The sequence below is a fragment of the Vombatus ursinus genome, unplaced genomic scaffold (assembly GCF_900497805.2).
Source record: "Vombatus ursinus unplaced genomic scaffold, bare-nosed wombat genome assembly UNPS02014802.1, whole genome shotgun sequence".
Classification (NCBI taxonomy): domain Eukaryota; kingdom Metazoa; phylum Chordata; class Mammalia; order Diprotodontia; family Vombatidae; genus Vombatus; species Vombatus ursinus.
In genome coordinates this window covers 1,978,839-1,996,119 of record NW_020954580.1, presented here as the reverse complement: position 1 = coordinate 1,996,119, position 17,281 = coordinate 1,978,839, and the positions used below count along the sequence as shown (strand labels likewise).

Sequence of the window (17,281 nt, the reverse complement as noted above, 5' to 3'; positions counted from 1 at the left end):
GTGTGTGTGTGTGTGTGTGTGTGTGTGTGTGTGTGTGTGTGTGTGTGCCTAGAGTCACTATTCTAAGGTTATGAGATGTGTCCCAGGTTGGAGTTTATTTTTGTTTCAATATTCAGCTGAAGAGTGTGGGTGGGTGGATATGTTCAAATAAAAGGCTTTTCTATGGTCCAGAATAGCTGGTGCTGAAACTGACTCTAATAACTGCTTCTGATGGATTAACTCAGGGTGCCTAAGAGATTCCTAGAAGAAGCACCTCCCCTCCCCACCCTTGGAATCTGGGCACTGGAAGATGAATCTTTGAATGGACTGCCATGCTTTTTGTTAGGAGTTGCATTTGGAAATACCAGGGCTTCAAAACTAAACTTATTAAAGTCCCGTTGGAATCCCTTTCATTGGTTTTAATGTTGTTCTTTTTCAACTTAGGTTTAAAGTCATCTCCGTCCCTCCCTCCCTCTCTTCCTTTCCCTTCCCTCTCTCCCTCTTTTTTAATCCCACTATGTGCTATAGGAATCTATGAAACTTAATTACATTGACTGTTACAAAAAAGGGCTTATGAACTTTTGCCTTTAGGCAGAAATGTTTATTTCATCGCCTTTGCTATTCATTCTTTTCAACCCCAACGTCTTTGAACTTTTCAGCTGCTCAGAGTTATCACCGTTGTGCAGAGACCAGGAATTCCACTCCCAAGATGCAAACCACAAGTTGGAGCGAAGGAAGGAGGCAAAGATATATGAGTCGTTATTTTGGCCACCCTTTGTGCCATTAAAATCTCATTTTCTGCCTATTAGAATGCCCTCTCCCTGCTCAGACAGTGGTGATAGTCAGTGATTAGTGTGTAATTGAGTATAATTGTCTTTTCACTTTTCATTTGTGTCATTCTGTGCCTCTCTCTGTTTTTCTCACCACTGAGAGGAAAAAAAGGTTGAGAAAAGATAAAGCTGTTAAAACTCTCCCTCTCAGCCCTGAAGAGATTCCTGATTGTAATTATAGATTGCAACCCCATCGGTGACATTTCTCCAAATTCCATGGACAGCTATTGCCCACACCTGGGCTAAGCTCAAGCTAATAAAATCAAGGCTGTGTATTTCAACAACTGCTAATAATGTCAACTTCAGACAGATGCCACATGTAGGAAATTTAACCAACCTTCTGACATGCCATTATCAAGGCAATTTATTAACACGATTTCCCAAAGAAAGCTCATAGTCCAATGCAAATTAGAAAAACAATTATGACATTCAAATATTTGTCTATTTCCAAAGAGGGGCCCTTCTCTTAATTTGTGCATTTCTAACTCATTTATTCCAGAGTACAGTGGGCATCACCTGGGGCTCTCTCCACATGACTTGTTTTTCTTCTCAAGTTGTTTTGTCAAAGCTCTGGTATTTTCTTAAAGGTTCTTTTTTTTCTGGAAATCCTATCAGCTGACCAAATTTCATAGAAGATGCCAATGTTTGTGAAGTTTCCTAACCAAGGAACAGGACTAGGGGGTGGAGAAGGCTGCACATTACAAATGCCTTGACAACTAAATGTAAACACCAAGTCTGGATGATTACATTAAAAATCACTTGAAATTAAAACTAAGCTACAACTTTTGATGCAGCCAGTAGGGGAGGAAAAAAGGAAACTAGCAAACTAAAATCATGTGGCTTGTATAAAGAATACATTATGGTTTAAATTTGGCAATTCATTATACTGGTGCCTCGGGGAATAGACGATTTGGTTCTGGTATACAGCAAATCCTCTGTCTGGAAACACGGGACTGACCTGAGGTGAAAGGCCATTGCCAATGGCGGGGTTCATGGGATTGGAGGGCCCGGATGGAGGCACAAAGCTGTCTGTATAGCTGGAAAATCCATGTCTGGTGCTGGGCAAGCAATACGCAGAGCTGCTCTCTGGATTAGATGGGAGCGTACTTTGGTGCACGGTGCTCGGAGGAAGAGGCTGAGGTCTGTGGACCGTGCTGCTGGGGTCAGAGACAGCTAAAAGGAAGAGAGACATTTTTAAGCAGGCGCTCATTTCTTTTGTGTTCCAGCATAACAACTTCAGCATGGAGGTTCGTTGTTCACCAACTGTACCCCAGTGTGCCAAAACATTAATTATCGACCGGTTCTTAACTTGCCAGTGTGGAATATGTAGATGTGTCTGGGCACATAGTTTTATACTTTCAAATTTATACATATATAAACTATATCAACCTGGAATTATCAGTGCTTATTTCTCTACATAAACATATTCTTCTCTATGCCAAGTGCTGAGCATTCTATATATTGATATTATCATTTCCTGCTTGAATTATCAATTGGGTAGGCCAATATAGGAACAGGAAGTCTCAAATTTCTGGACAATATATTTTAAGGGACCACCTTAATATTAACCAAATGATGATTTAAAATACCTACAACAAAGTTCACTTAATCTCATAGTGATGTTTTAAGTTTCAAAATAATTGTATTTATAGCTAATATTGTTTAATCAATCAATAAACTGGTAAATATTGGTTTTTCCAAAAATTACCTAGTAAGTGCCATTCTTTTATGATCTCAAGCTTAGATGTAAATGCAACAGCAATGGATAGATCTCATTCACATTAATGAAAGTTCATCAGTTTCTAAGAAACTACTGGAGAATTGCATTATACCACAGCATGTTATCAACATACAATAAAATACATACACCCCACCTATGTTAATCATTCTTTCCCTTACTCTCCCTCCAAAAAAAAATTATTTTCAGTAAGGTAATTGTCTCATTTCCATAACAACATTATAAATGGAAAATTTGTTCCTAGACAGCCAAAATTCAGATTACAAAAACTCAAATGAGTCTTTTTTTTTTTTCAAATGAGTCTTCACAGAGATCTGAGGCTAGAATCAGACTGGGTTTCTAACTATTAGCTACTGCTCATATTTAGGCAGCTATGAGGTGCAGTGGAGAGAGAGCTAGGCATGAAGTCAGGAAGAATGAAACTCAAACCCGGTCTCAAACATTTACTCGCTCTGTGTCCCTAAGCACTTGACTGCTGTCTGCCTCAGTTTCCTTATCTGTAAAATAGGGATAATAATAACAACCATCTCCTAAGATTGTTGTGAGGATAAAATGAGATGATATTTGTAAAGTGCTCTGCAAACTTCAAAGTGCTATATAAATGTTAGCTATTCTTATTGTTATTATTATTATTACATAGTGAAGAAGAAACTATGACTATGAATTTACAGAAGTTAGGCTAAAAGTTTTAAAAACCTAATGTGATTTTTTTTTTGTTTTCTTTTGTAATCTAAGCAGCCAAGGAAGGCAATTCAAGCTGCCTGTTTGTGAATGGGACAGCTACTAACCCCTCATCTGTGAACTGTTTGTGTGACCACTCTCCTGTGATGTCTAACAGCCCCGGTGAAGAGCAACGATTAATTGGACACCAGGGCTAAGCAGGGCTGGTCTCCAGGGACTATCTGAGAGATGTCAGAGTAGGGCACCCAGCCCTACTGAGTTCAGATGGTTCTTCATTTAAATGAATTAATGATATAATTGTGAAGATCCAATCAGAATGATGTTCCTACTAAAATGACCGACGTCTACATAGCACAGGTCAGTCAGGGCAACTTTGGGTGGGCTACTCCTGTATACAATGTTCCTTACGGGAAACAAAAATGTAACAAAATATGACTAGTCTATGAACTCCCATACTCTTACAGATACTAAATAGGAGGATGAATATAGATGATATAATGAGCTGGAGAAGGAAATGGCAAACCATTCTAGTATCTTTGCCAAGAAAACCCCACATGGAGTCACACACATGAAGAGTCAAACACAAGTGAAATGACTCAACAACATATATGTGTATGTACATATATATAATATACATATTATATTATATACATAATATATACATAAATATATATACATAAATATATATAAATTATACATAAATTATACATAAAATATACATAAATATATAAATACAAGCATATATAATCTGAACAAAGTAATTCTATTTTAGTCTCCTTTACTCCTTTACAACATACCTTGTGGAATAGATGTAGGTTGATACGAGGTCTCCGACAGCTGGTATGTTGGGAGCGTTGGCATGGCTGTAGGAGGGAATCCCCCCGGAATTAGATGGTTGAAAGCCATCAGTTGATTGGCCCCAGCTTGCTTCCTCCATCTTGCCCGGCGGTTGCTAAACCAGACCTATGGATTTAATTTAAAATTTGAGGATTTCACTGATGAAATAATAGTACATTCATAATGAATTTTTCATGCAAAAACAGCTTCAAGACCCCCTTACTGACAAGGGGAAGAGAAACAAAAGTACTCAGCCTTCTGATTTTTTTGGGGCTTGGGGTGGGGTGGGGTTTGGGAGAAATAGAATAAGGACAACAAAGTTTTAGGGGTCAGTGAAAGGATTTCAGGGATTCTCATTGGACCTGTATTAGCTTTGTGGTGGTCAGAGTACAGAATGAGAAAGCAAGAGTAGGTTCAACAGCAACCTCCCTCGCCCACCATCACCATACTTTCACCCAGCTCTACATAGATAAGAGAGATATAGATATATAGATACATTATGTATATGTATACGTATATGCATTCATGTATACTATACGTATGTATATGTGTATACATGCATATACATATTCATATATAATTGTATATAAATATAAATATATCATATACCTTCATACATTATTATGTACATTCATATGTACATACAAATATATACATAGAGTGTGTGTGTATATATATACATATATATTATATGTGTATATGTGTGTGTATATATATTATATATTATATATATATAAAACCCTGAATAAAGTAAATAACAAATAAACTACTAAAATCTTAGCATCTAATGACACAATACAGTAGACAGGGCACAGATACCATATGGTCCAGGCTTTAGATTGCCCTTACACCCCAGATGCCAATATTTTCAAAGGCTACCCCACTGACTATGCTTTGCCACCCAATTTCAGGTTTTGTTGGTCAGCCTGTGAATTTCTATGGCCTTTGTATGCACAGTTCTGGAGTATCCATAAAAATTTTGTCAGAACACAAAACAAGGAATGGTATTGCTTTCCATTCAAGCTGTGGGACATTATATCACTCCTAATGGGAATAAACAAGGTACACAGAGGAAGCTGAGTGTTCAAAATGAGGAGAGCAATATGTTTATGAGGCCATTTTTAAAAGATTTTATTACTATGACGAGACAAAAAGACAAGAGAATAAATATTAGCAAGAAATCTAATTTTTCAGAAATATTGACATGAAAAGATGGTTTCTTTGTGCTATTATTTTACACAGGCATTACACAAAACTCTGAAATTTAAGAGGGGCCCGTAGAAGGATTATGCCTTGAGGTACATATAATTTTTTTAAAGTCTCCATAAAACATTGTTCTGATTACAGGCTACTTCTCCAGACTTATTTAATTTTACTCATCTTCACACACTGTAGTGTAGCCACACTAAACCTACTACTTCTCAAACTCAGCATTACGTTTTCCTCCTCCATGGATTTGCTCACACATATGATTTCCTCATGCCAGAGACACACTCATTTCTGCCCCCATTGGATCCTGAGCAGCCTTTAAGAAGACTTACTACTCCTTCTGAAGTATATCCTCATCCTTCCAGGCTAGAAGTTCTTAATTGTGTGTGTGTGTGTGTGTGTGTGTGTGTGTGTGTGTCCTGGATCCTTTGGGCAGTCTTGTGAAGCCTATGGGCCCCTTTTCAGAATAATGTTGATAATTCCATTAAATAACATATGTAGAATTACAAAAGAAATCAATTACTTTAAAATAGTTATCAAACTACTAAAATTGTAATAAGGTCATGGATTCCAGCTGAAGAACTTTCGTGTCAAACCTTCTCATTATAACTTTCTCATATATAGTTTTGGAATAAGAACCAGAGGGAAAGCGAGTGGCCCAAGGTTTCATAGCTAGTAAGTCACAAAGCTGAATTTGAACCCCCTGAACTCTAAGTTCGGTGTCCCTTCTACTACATCACCCTCCCTTTGCTAAATAGCAAAGTGGTCTTAGGCTAGTCATTTTTTTACCTCTCTAGACATCAGCGCCTTCTTCCAAAAAATAAGAGACTTGGAAGAGATCTTTCCTAGTTTTAACATTCTAGAATCTCCATTAGAATAACGTGCTTCTTGTGTTTCCAACAAATCCATCAATGGCATCCCACATTGGCCATTACTCTCATCTGTTGTCTTAAGTTTATATAAACTAACAAACCACTGTCCATTATAAAACATTAAGTGGATAACCTCAAGGTGTGAATGACATCATGTCTTCTGTAGGCCTTGCCAACTTACCACAAGCCCAGACCGGGCTGCTTATGCTAATGTAATAGCTCTCAAGCCATGCCACTTCCTTTGCCCATTTGCTCTGGTCTCCAAACAGCCCTCCTGCCACTGCCCCTATTTACTCATGATTATCATATAGAAAGTGGGGAGAAGAAAGAAGGTGATGGTGGCAATGACATCTTGTTCACCCTTCCCATATGCCAATATGGACAACCAGAGTTGTCAAAAGGACAACCGGAGGAGAAATAATAATAATTGCATTTATAAAATAAAATAAAAGCATTTATATGGAGCTTTAGGATTCATCAAGTGCTTTTTTAAATGTATTTTTAATTTATGGAATAAAACAAGCATATCTATTAAATGCTATAATAAAAAAAGATAATTGCACATTAAACTGCAAATCTATTATGCACAACTTGCTATTTCTTTTATAATTATTATCTCATTTTATCTATCTTCACAACAACCTAAAGAGTGGGTGTTAATATTGTCCTCATTTTAGAGGAGAGGAAACTGAGGTTGAATGACTTGCCCTGGGTCACACAGTTACTAAATGTCTAAGCCTAGATTTCAACTTGGGGTTTCCTGATTCCAGGTCCAGTGCTCTACCCACTGTGCTCGCAGATGTCCCCGTGGAATATATGAGCCTACAGGGAGAAGTCAGAGCAGGCCACATTTTTGTTCCAACCTTAAACTCAAAGCCAAATATTTATTATAAAATAGTCTGAGTTTCAGACCTGGTGTATGACCTTGAACAACCAATGAATAATTGCTACTAGAATATTGAATGTTAGAAGTAAAAGGAACCATAGAGAGAGCATGGTCTAGCCTATGAAAACTGTGATTCATACAGATGAAGTCATGTATCCAAAGTCACACAGCCTCTTAGTGGCAAAACCTGGGCCAGAAACCAGTTTTCTTATCTTCTAGCCCAGTAGGTTTTGAATCCTGTGAATTCTGCTCTCTTTGGCTTCTAGTTTTCCTTCTATAAAAGCAGAATGATCTTATTTACCTAGTTTAAAGAAATAATTTAACAAAACAAAACACTCTCATGAAAGCATGTAAGAAATAAGTATTTTGCACATCATAAAATCTGCTGAGAGTCATTCTTTCCCACTAAAACTTTATCACCTGTGATTATTTGCACAGTAACAGCTACAATAACTTAAGCCAAGATAATATTACAAGAACTATAAATCCCCAAGGTTCAGGCCATCAGCTGATCGCCAGAGAGGGAAAGAATTCTCTTTCTATTGCCCCCTACCAAGCTATGATATAGTATTACATAATTTGATACATTACAAAGGGGAAAGTGGAGTTTCTATTTCTCTAAATGTTTTTGTCATTTGCCAACTCCCTTCTCTTTGGAGGAAGATGCCAGATAAGTTGAACAAATAGTTCCTGGGGACACACAGTCGTAGATTTTTTTTCTAAAATTCAGAATTTAGCAGAGGTAACTCAATACACTTTTCCATGTGAGGATAGACTAAAAACAAAGCATTGAAGTAAAAATATTAAAGGTTTATTCTCATCTCTTACCATAGGAAAGAAGATGAAGAACTGACATTTGTATCATGAAAAATTTTATTTTTATATGTGCATGTACACGTATGTGTGTGTGTCTGCAGTATTGTTAGAAACACATTTCCTCAGATATTGTACTTGACAAAAAAAGGGTAATTTGGGTTGGGGTCAGAGGGGTTGTGTGTTTCTTTCCTTGTTTTTCTTTTTGTTTTATTTTTCATTCACCAAAAACTGAAACCAATGCCCACTTTAGTATTACTAAAACAGAGCCAAGTTCAGCTCCCTCTTTTCCAACTCATCTTTACCCAAAAAAGAAAAAAAAGGCTTTTGTTCTTGCATTTTTATCACCAATTGACTACTATCTTTTCTGCCATGCTGGGTTGAGCAAAAGATCCATATGCTATATGTTGTCGGGAATTTGTTAGGCTGTAGATCATAGCCATGGTGTGAGGCATGATGTCTCTCCAGGGAACTGAGGAAGCCGTAAGGAATGTAAAGAGTCACTGGGTTAAAGCCACACTAAGACAGCTGTTATGTTAATGAGGGGTTCTGCTTTTTTGGCCCACTGTAGGTCACTGATATGGAAAAATACAAACAAGTAGGGAGAAAATTTGTTCATTTGCTCCTAAGTGATTTTTATTTTTTGATATTTATTGAACAGAAGGAGTTTACATGGCACCATACAACCTCACTTCATGGTTTTGAAACTTATTCTGTAATACAGCTCCATTTTCAGTAAAAGTAAAATAAATATTATCTGAAAAATACTGTATGTGTTTTTAAGTGACCTCATTCACTCTCTTCAGTTAAGAAATTTTAGAGATTGTTATCTTTTGTTTAGTTGACTATAGGCAGATACGCTACTTTATGAAGAGACTTTTCTCAATCCATTTTCATTCATTTTTAAGACTAGATCATTTCATGATTAGGAAATGAGGGATACATTCTCCAAATTACATTGTGCTAACTTGAAAATGTCTGCTGTTCTGGGAAACTAATAATTCATTTTTCAAATTCACTCTTAGGACCAGCCAGAAAAAGCTATCACTTTCTCCTCAAAAAAAGCAAGGGTTTTCAAAAATCCAAATCAATTAAAAAATGTGCATTAAGTATTAAACAAAAAATCTCACACGCTTACAGAATATTATGTTGTAGCAAATTGTGTCAGTCTTTTTCCCCTCCTAGACTGTAAGCTTTTGCTTGAGGGCAAATTCTGTATCTCATCTAAACTTTGAAACTCCCTCCCCCAGCATTAACACAATGCACTGCATACAGCTGGCATTTAATAAAAGTTAGTTTTATGATGTTGCATTATATGCAATGCACTGTGCAGGATATAGTTCCAGCACAGGACCATATCATAGCTATCTTTGTATTCTCAGCATCTTTCATAGTACTTTCTACATGCAAGAATTTGAAGGATCTCTGGTTTTATGTGGGAAATTCCAGTATAACATTCCCTCATCAACTCAGAATAACACTTCTGTGACATAACAGATAAGTGCCAGGGAGTGGCCTGATAAACAATGAGATTAAGTGACTTAGCTAGGGTCTCCTAGTAAGTGCATGCAAGAGGCAAAATCTGAGCTCATGTCTTTCTGATTCTAAGTCCAGCATTCTATTCACATAGGCTTAATGAATGTTAGGTTAGTAATAATCATTAATAAATTATAATAAAAATTAAGTAAATAAATGAAACACATTAATTTATCATTAAATATTTGTTGAATGGTGATCCTATGATGAGCCAAGGTGACTAGAATGATCTCTGAACCAGCAACCAAGAAGGATTAAACTGATCAGAACCCAGTGGGTCTCTGCTGCTCTGAGAGAGCTGACTGCTTTGCAAGGTCAGAGGATCTTTCCCAGTACAGAAACAAGGCAGGCTGCAGAAAAATAGAATGACCCAAATGGTTGCCTCAACCCTTACTCTGGTTGTGAGCACTTTAGTATCTCTGTAGAATGTGCGTTTTTGGAGTGAGGAAAATTAACTACTAGTAGCCTAGAAAATGTGCTTTGTTAAATTGTACCCTACTATCCTAGGAGGCAGTCCACTATTGACATAGAAGGCTCTAATACACTCTGCTTCACCACCAATAACAACATTTTGCACTAAAGTTAGACTTTTCCTAAAGGTATTTCCCCTGTTTTCAAAGCACTGTGGGAAGCATTAAAATAGTGTACTTAGCAAAGAGATGGAATATTTGCTCATAGATTATTTGTTAGAAGGGACCCTTGAAAACCTCCTCACTTTTCACAGGAGGAGACCAAAACGCAAAGATAATCTCTTGGATTTAGGGGATGATAACGCTCAAGGTCACCCAGGAAGGCAGTGACAGACCTGAGGCTGGAACTCAGGTTTCCTGACGCCAAGTTCTGTGCTTTTGCCTGATTACACTTCCTTAGATCATTCACAGTCTATTTCTGGATCCTACATGGCCTCAGGGGCATCATTTCAGTGCCTAGCCCTTCCCCTGGACACAGTAGACATTCAATAAGTATTGCTTAATTGCCCATCTTGAGCATCAATTATTACTGTTATGTACAGTGACAGCTAAGAGAAATTTCAAGTGATGGAATGATGGACAAACCAGAGCCGACTGCATTTTAGATACAGTAAAAAATAAAGGATGATATTTTAATAAATAAATAGATAAATAAAATGGTAAAATTACTTGCAACAGATGAACTGAATAGCTTGTAATCTTATCCAGAATAGAATAGTCTCTTAGCAATGACAACCAAAGACTAAATCTAGCCACCACTTTCCTAGTAATACTACATTTTAAAATCTAAAAATAAGACTTTGCAAGCAATCTTCTTTAGCTCCTCTGTGGTTCTCTAAATGGCTTGGCTGTTTGTTTGGTTTTTTTAAATGTATATATCAAGCTACAAGTTTTCATGCCTGTCTCTAACTAAATAGCCTGTCCAAGCCTTAGTTTCCTCATCTATGAATTGTGAAGGTTAGATGGGATGATTTCTAAGGTCTTTTCTAGGATTAACATTTTTGAGTGCCTATCATAAGGTTACAGGGCACTGCACATAGTAAGCATAAAACAAGTGTTTGTTGAATTGATGAATCCTGGTCAGAACCATAACTAGTGATTTTGGTCCCAAGGGCAAGTAGCCCACAATATGTCCCCTCAAATCCATTTTATGTCAAATTCAGTTGCTGGGAATAGCGAAGAAGAACAACCCATTGAGGGGAGACAGTGACCCTGATATACCTCAGAGCAGCTGCTAAGGAGGTTGCTATCCAGTGGTGAAGAGGGAAACAGAGTCAGGCCAGGGAAGAGCTCATCTGAAGTGAAGCCTCTAAGGATAGGAAGTGAACCATCTGCTAGCTTCTGGTACTAACTAATTATTCTTAGTAAGTCTAAGTATGGCATAATGAATAGGGGGCTGATAGCAAGGTTAGAAAATTTCTACCTCTGATACATAATAACAATTACCTTTGGCACATAACTTAACCTCTGTCCCTATCAACTCCCTTTAGTGTTTCTTAAACCATTTTTGTGTCAAGGACACCTCTGGTAATCTGGCGAAGCCTATGCATCTTGGAATACCTTTAAATGCACAAAATAAAATACATGTGTTTACAAAGGAAATCAATTATATAAAGTATAATTACCAATTTAAAAAAAAGTACCCCAGACCTAAGTTAAAAAGCTCTGCTCTAAGGTAATAATTGGTCACACTGTTAATGATATATATTGTAAAGGGAATTCCTCACCAGGAATTCCCTACATCAACCAATCACAGTTTCAGTAAAACGATAGATAGATAGATAGATAGATAGATAGATAGATAGATAGATAGATAGATAGATAGATATGTGGGTGGATGGGTAGGTGGGTGGATGGGTGGATGGATGGATGGATGCATGGATGGATGGATGCCTGGATGGACAGTGTGGTGGGTGAAAGATGAAATAACAGAGGAAACAGAGGTTCAATCTTTTGAGCATGTCGATTTATTAAGCAATACATGGCAATTGCCCAACAAACCAGAATTTTCCTCAATAGATAGATAAGTGGAAGATTAAATGAATGAATAAATGAATGCATCAATAGCTAAATAATTGTTGCTAACTAGATACTAAGCTCGGTTGTTTCTACAGTGGCTGGAAGGATGTAAGTGCTGTCAGTACCCTCAAAATTATGGTAGCCTGGACCAAAGCCCTGGTTATACTACCCTAGTTATTGCCATGATCCCAGTCAGCACTACGAATAAAAACAATCAGAACCATGGAACACTGTGTTTTGGCAGACCTCTTCTGCTATTGGTACCTGAACACGGGCTTCCGTGAGTTTAGCCCTTTGGGCGAGTTCTTCTCGGGTATAAATGTCAGGGTAGTGGGTTCTTTCGAAAGCCCTTTCCAGCTCTTCCAGTTGCTCTGCTGTAAAGGTCGTCCGGCTGCGACGCTGTTTCCTCTTTAGTGGTAAGTCTGGTTCTGAATCAATATCTGAGCCTTCATCAGATTGAGGTGCTGAAGCTAGGAATATTTAAAAAAAGAAAAAGAAAAAGAAAGAAAAGAATATGAGAGTGTAGTTGGGGAGCTGAAAACTTTTTAAAGGAGAGGAGATCTACTTTGTATGTATGAGAAAGGGACAATAACCTCAGGCTACAACTTTTTGAAAAAATCCATTATTTTATGTGTTGTGTGTAGCTACATCTTTATTATTATACTTTGCATTATAAACTTACAAATGTATTTATTGCATCAATAGACAATTGCAAAGATAAGTTTATACTATATATAGACATCATTACAGTAGAGCACAGAAATATTCTTTGAGGGTTAAAGAACTTCCCCCCCCCAAATTCCTTGATCGTGGGATGAGTGAGCAGACCTTCAGTATACCCTGATGTGTGACTCTAACCACAAACATGCATATACATACCTATATGTATTTTTCTATTCTAAGATTTTTCATCAATCTTGTCATATCAGTATCTATATTTTCTTATTTTACTTAAATATAATGTAATAAAAATAACATCATTAATTTAATAATTATTTATTATGAAATTTTATTATTTGTAATTGATTGATATTAAAATAATAATTTCTAGTTCTCAGAAGAGTCTTTTTATTATGGACATGTGGTATCCAAAAAAAAAAAAAAAGGGATCAAGTGTAACAAGGAGCTCCTGTATCTTTCTCCCATTACTACATTAAGTTTATCAGATTAGCTAATTGTAACCCTGGAAGAAAGGAAGAGTTTAGCCCTAAGCAGAGGGGCCATGGTATAGGAGGGAGAAGAGGCTGTAAGGGAAGGAAAGTGTGACCCCTGGACTCCCCAAGGGAAGGAGGAAAGATAAATCCATAAGCGTGGGGAGTGACTTAGAATACTAGGAGACCTAAGACAAACAACCCAGTGGGAATCATTTGTAGTTACAGTAACCTGTAATTTGGGTTGGGGAGCACAGTAACTCTAAGCATGAAATCTACTATATGTGTTTGTGAGTTAACGAGATGACTCAACACACAAGCACTGACACAATTCCTTGACTTTGCCTAAGATAACCTCACTTACCTCTTCACTATTTATAGAACATGACCTCCTGAGTTAGAATTCTGGCCAAGCTCTCGTGTGGTATTGTTGTTGTCATTGTTGTTGCTAACATTGTTCCTGTTGTTATTTAAAGGTAACCAAGACAGTCCTTCCAAGTTCCCTATTCAACGAAATAGATTTGTGATTTTTTTTTAATGTTACAAAATCTCAGGTCCTCTGGGGTCTTTGGGATCCCACCTAACACAGAGCGTGGGATTGTTCAATTTTCCACAAATTTCTCCACTGGGAAAATCAGTCAATGAACCTGATACGAGCTTCAAAAATGACTTCATACTTAAAAAGGTAATACTGCTTTCTTAAATATCAAATCATGGTATGAATCTTATAAGTATACAGAATATATTGTGTTTGCATAGGAAGAATAAGACTAGTGGGTAGTATCTCTTTGCCATTTATTTTAAAAGCCCATAATGAGATTTTATGCATTGTTTATGCAAATCTTAAGCACATAAAGATCAGCTATCTTGTCTAAAGCCCTTTCAAACCAGAGCAAAAGCTAGAAGTGAAGTTAGAACAAATTGTCTATTGCAAACACATCTGAAAGCTGGGGACTTCAGGGATTATTTCCTACCAACACCTGAAGAAAAATCCCCTCTATCCCAACTCTGACAAGTCATCAGTGAGCATCCACAGACTCCCAAAGGTGGATTCCCCTATATCTGGAGGCCAACGACTTCATCTTGAGAGCACAAATTTAAGGTTCTATTCCAGTATCAGAGTAAACTATTCTTTGTCTAATCCTGTGATTTCATCAGTGCAGGGAACTGCCACAAATTAATATAAATTATCTGTAGATGGATAGATAGATATAGATTATAATGTAGATAATCTGTAGGTTATCATTAGAGAATTAGAAAATTACCTAGTGAAATGCCCTAATGATTGTGCCTCTCTAAAAAGAATTTGTAAAAGACACTATTCTGATCTCATATAATTTTGTGCTCATGTTGTAGATTATTTGTTTGCCCCTATTTTGTGCTTTTCACTCAAACACTGAAGAATGAAGGGCTAAAATTGAGAATTAATTATATTTTTCTATTTATTATATTTATTTTCTATTTATATTTAATATAAAATTAATTATATTTATCTTAAGTGAAGAAAAAGAATAGAATCTGAAAATAAATATATGCTTACATAAGTAGTTTCCTTAAGAATGTCTTTTTTCTAGATATATTCAAGACTAGCTAAAAAAACAGAAAAACAGACCTTTTATAGCTATCAGTAAATTTATTTAGGGTGTCCTTATATTTAGGCTATTAAAACTTAAAACCACACTAAGACTTTTGGAGCACCAAATCCTGCTTCACATGCTTAAGAGCTGTTTGACCCTAAACAAAATCACTTAACTTCTCACACAGCCTCAATTTCCTCAGCTTCTTCATCTGTAGATTAAGGATAATAATGGCACCAGGGTTTTTGTGAGGATCAAATGGGCCAATATGTGTAAAGCACCTTGCAAACCTTATATAAAATGCTTATTATTATTATTACTCATTGTTATTATTATTGTTGTTGTTTGTTATTATTATTATTATTATTATTATTATTAATTATTATTATAGAAAACCTGAAATTCAGAGGCAGTGGGGATGCTGGAGCCAGCTCATAGATTGGTAAATTTTCCAGTTGAGCATTTAAACCTCATTTGTAGCCAATGTTTCAAATTAAAGCTTGGTTTATTGTTTTGTTGATTGTCTAGACTTAAGAAAGTGATGGGGGAAATGCTAATAATTCAGGTTAAATGTAAAAGTAGGTGGGGCATATATTTTTTGGATAACTGGTTGTTAAATATCTGTCAGCACAACCCTGCTCAGACGAAATGATTTGCTCCAGGTCTTGTGGCCAGAGTTGCATTGCTCTGGATAACAAATTATCAGATCCCATTTTATAGGATAGTTATTTCTTTAGGTATGATATCCTCCTACAGGGTAGGCACCAACAGGGTGAAGACCTAAGTCTTAATTAATCCTTCATATCCCCAAACCCCAGGGCAATGTCTTCAATATAATAGGTGCTTAATAAATGTTTGCTGGCATGAGTCATACTGTGGCAGTGCATCTGAAGGTCTGCGTTTTCATTCTACTCTAACAATGTCTTGTCTGCCCTTTGAAAGGACTAGCTGAATCTTCACTAAATGTCTCTGCACGTCAAAGGAATTATGGTATGATATAACCTTCATGATCAAAAAGAGAATTTTCTTCCAAGTGTCTAACAGCTTAGAGTTGTGTCTGCATGACACTAAAACATACCGATAAAAAATGAACAATTTCCTCAAACATTTGCATTTTTTGTATGATATCAACTTGTTTGCCTGAGTTTTCCATTGGAAAATTGACTGAATCAATTGCTTATTTAGGCAATCACACATGACTTCGCTCTCACTCCTTCCTCCATTTCCCTCATTACAACAAAACTAAAAATTACCAAAAGGGATAGAGTAATCTCTTAAAAAGTCAGCGGTAGGGGAGTGTCTAGTCTACCAGTTGGGAAACATTATCTCTTTAGTAAACCCCAGAGATAAGAACAGAAAAGTAATTATTTCCCATTTTATGGAATCACCAGTGCCACATACACTAAATGGAAATGAAATACAGTATTTGTGAAGAACTTGATTTACAATAATCTCCTCAGTGTAAAACATTCAGGGGTAACCAAGAACACAAAGCAGCAACTGAAATTTCATTTTAAACACAGGGAAGGAGCCAGGTCATTTTCTTTTATTTCTATTCCATATGACTCAAGCTACTTAAACTAATGAAAGCATGTTATCTATTTACACCACATTACAATGAAGTAAAAGCAAAACTGTTTTACAGATAAATGAAAAGGGGAGGGGGGAGTTTACCTCTATTGTTACAACTTGGAAACTTTGAGCAAAGTTAACTAATCAGACTGCTGAGACACCACAATTAGATTCAGCATAATCTCCTATGTAAACTACACCAGTTGTCCAGTCATCATGTTAAGAAGGAAAAAATTCAATTACACTAAATGGCTAATCAATCATAGTCTATACATGCCTTCATAAAGAAAGTCTATTTTATCATTCATTTATCATTAGTGAGAATCATTTACTTTCATTTCTTTCTCAACAGTTTAAGCCAATAGATCAATCAGTCATTCTCACAATCACACACAAATAGAAGAAGATCCATGATTATTGTTTTTAAGGAAATCTATATAAATAGAGTAAGTAACATGTTTTCTTCAAAATGGCAATTAAGTTTTACTTTTAATTGTGGGAAAATTCTTAGTGGATTGACTCAGAATTCCATCTCATTATACAACATTAATTTGACTTGTCCCAATTCCTTACTCATTTTTCAGACTAGAACTTTTTAATTTTACTTTTCATATCAAAACCCACTAGCAGAACACTTTTTGAATTACGTTTTTATTACCCTAAAGTCATTAATATCCCCCTCTTCAAAAGGACAGATGAGCTTTACATAGGAGGGCTGAGAGTTTCTCTCCTTTGTCCATGTAAGTTAGAAAAGCAAGAATCTCATGGCTCCATAGAACTCATATATTTTTCTGGCCACAGGCCAGAACAGTGACTAGGCCAAGGCTTGCCAATGGAAGAGACCATCTACAGATAGCCAAGCTTCTGCCCTCTGGGCAAAGATGATGACCCATTCCTCTTGCCCTTACATTGCTCCCTATGCACCATCAGAGGCTAGAAACAATTACATAGGTTAGCAGAGCCTAGAGAATAATTCTTGGTTTTACTCAAATTTCATAGTTTCTCCTTTGGTGAAAGATGAAATTAATACAGAGATTCCAAATCCTAACTTGTAATATCACAAGATATCACAAAACTTAAGTTGTTTTAAGAAAATATATACATATGTATA

The 17,281-nt window shown here is 36.5% G+C and overlaps 1 protein-coding gene across 3 annotated transcripts in view; it reads right to left on the bottom strand.

The window, feature by feature from the left end:
• The window catches only part of PAX3 (paired box 3), a 104,470-nt gene that overhangs the window by 22,087 nt on the left and 65,102 nt on the right, over positions 1 to 17,281 (bottom strand). For 2 of the 3 annotated variants that reach the window (XM_027873823.1, XM_027873824.1), the window contains exons 5-7: positions 12,135 to 12,340; positions 4,026 to 4,191; positions 1,768 to 1,982 (exon numbers count right to left, since the gene is read on the bottom strand). In XM_027873823.1, the coding sequence (XP_027729624.1) occupies positions 1,768 to 1,982; positions 4,026 to 4,191; positions 12,135 to 12,340 (587 nt within the window). The remainder of the gene's footprint in view (positions 1 to 1,767; positions 1,983 to 4,025; positions 4,192 to 12,134; positions 12,341 to 17,281) is intronic. The other variant, XM_027873825.1, reaches the window with a different exon arrangement.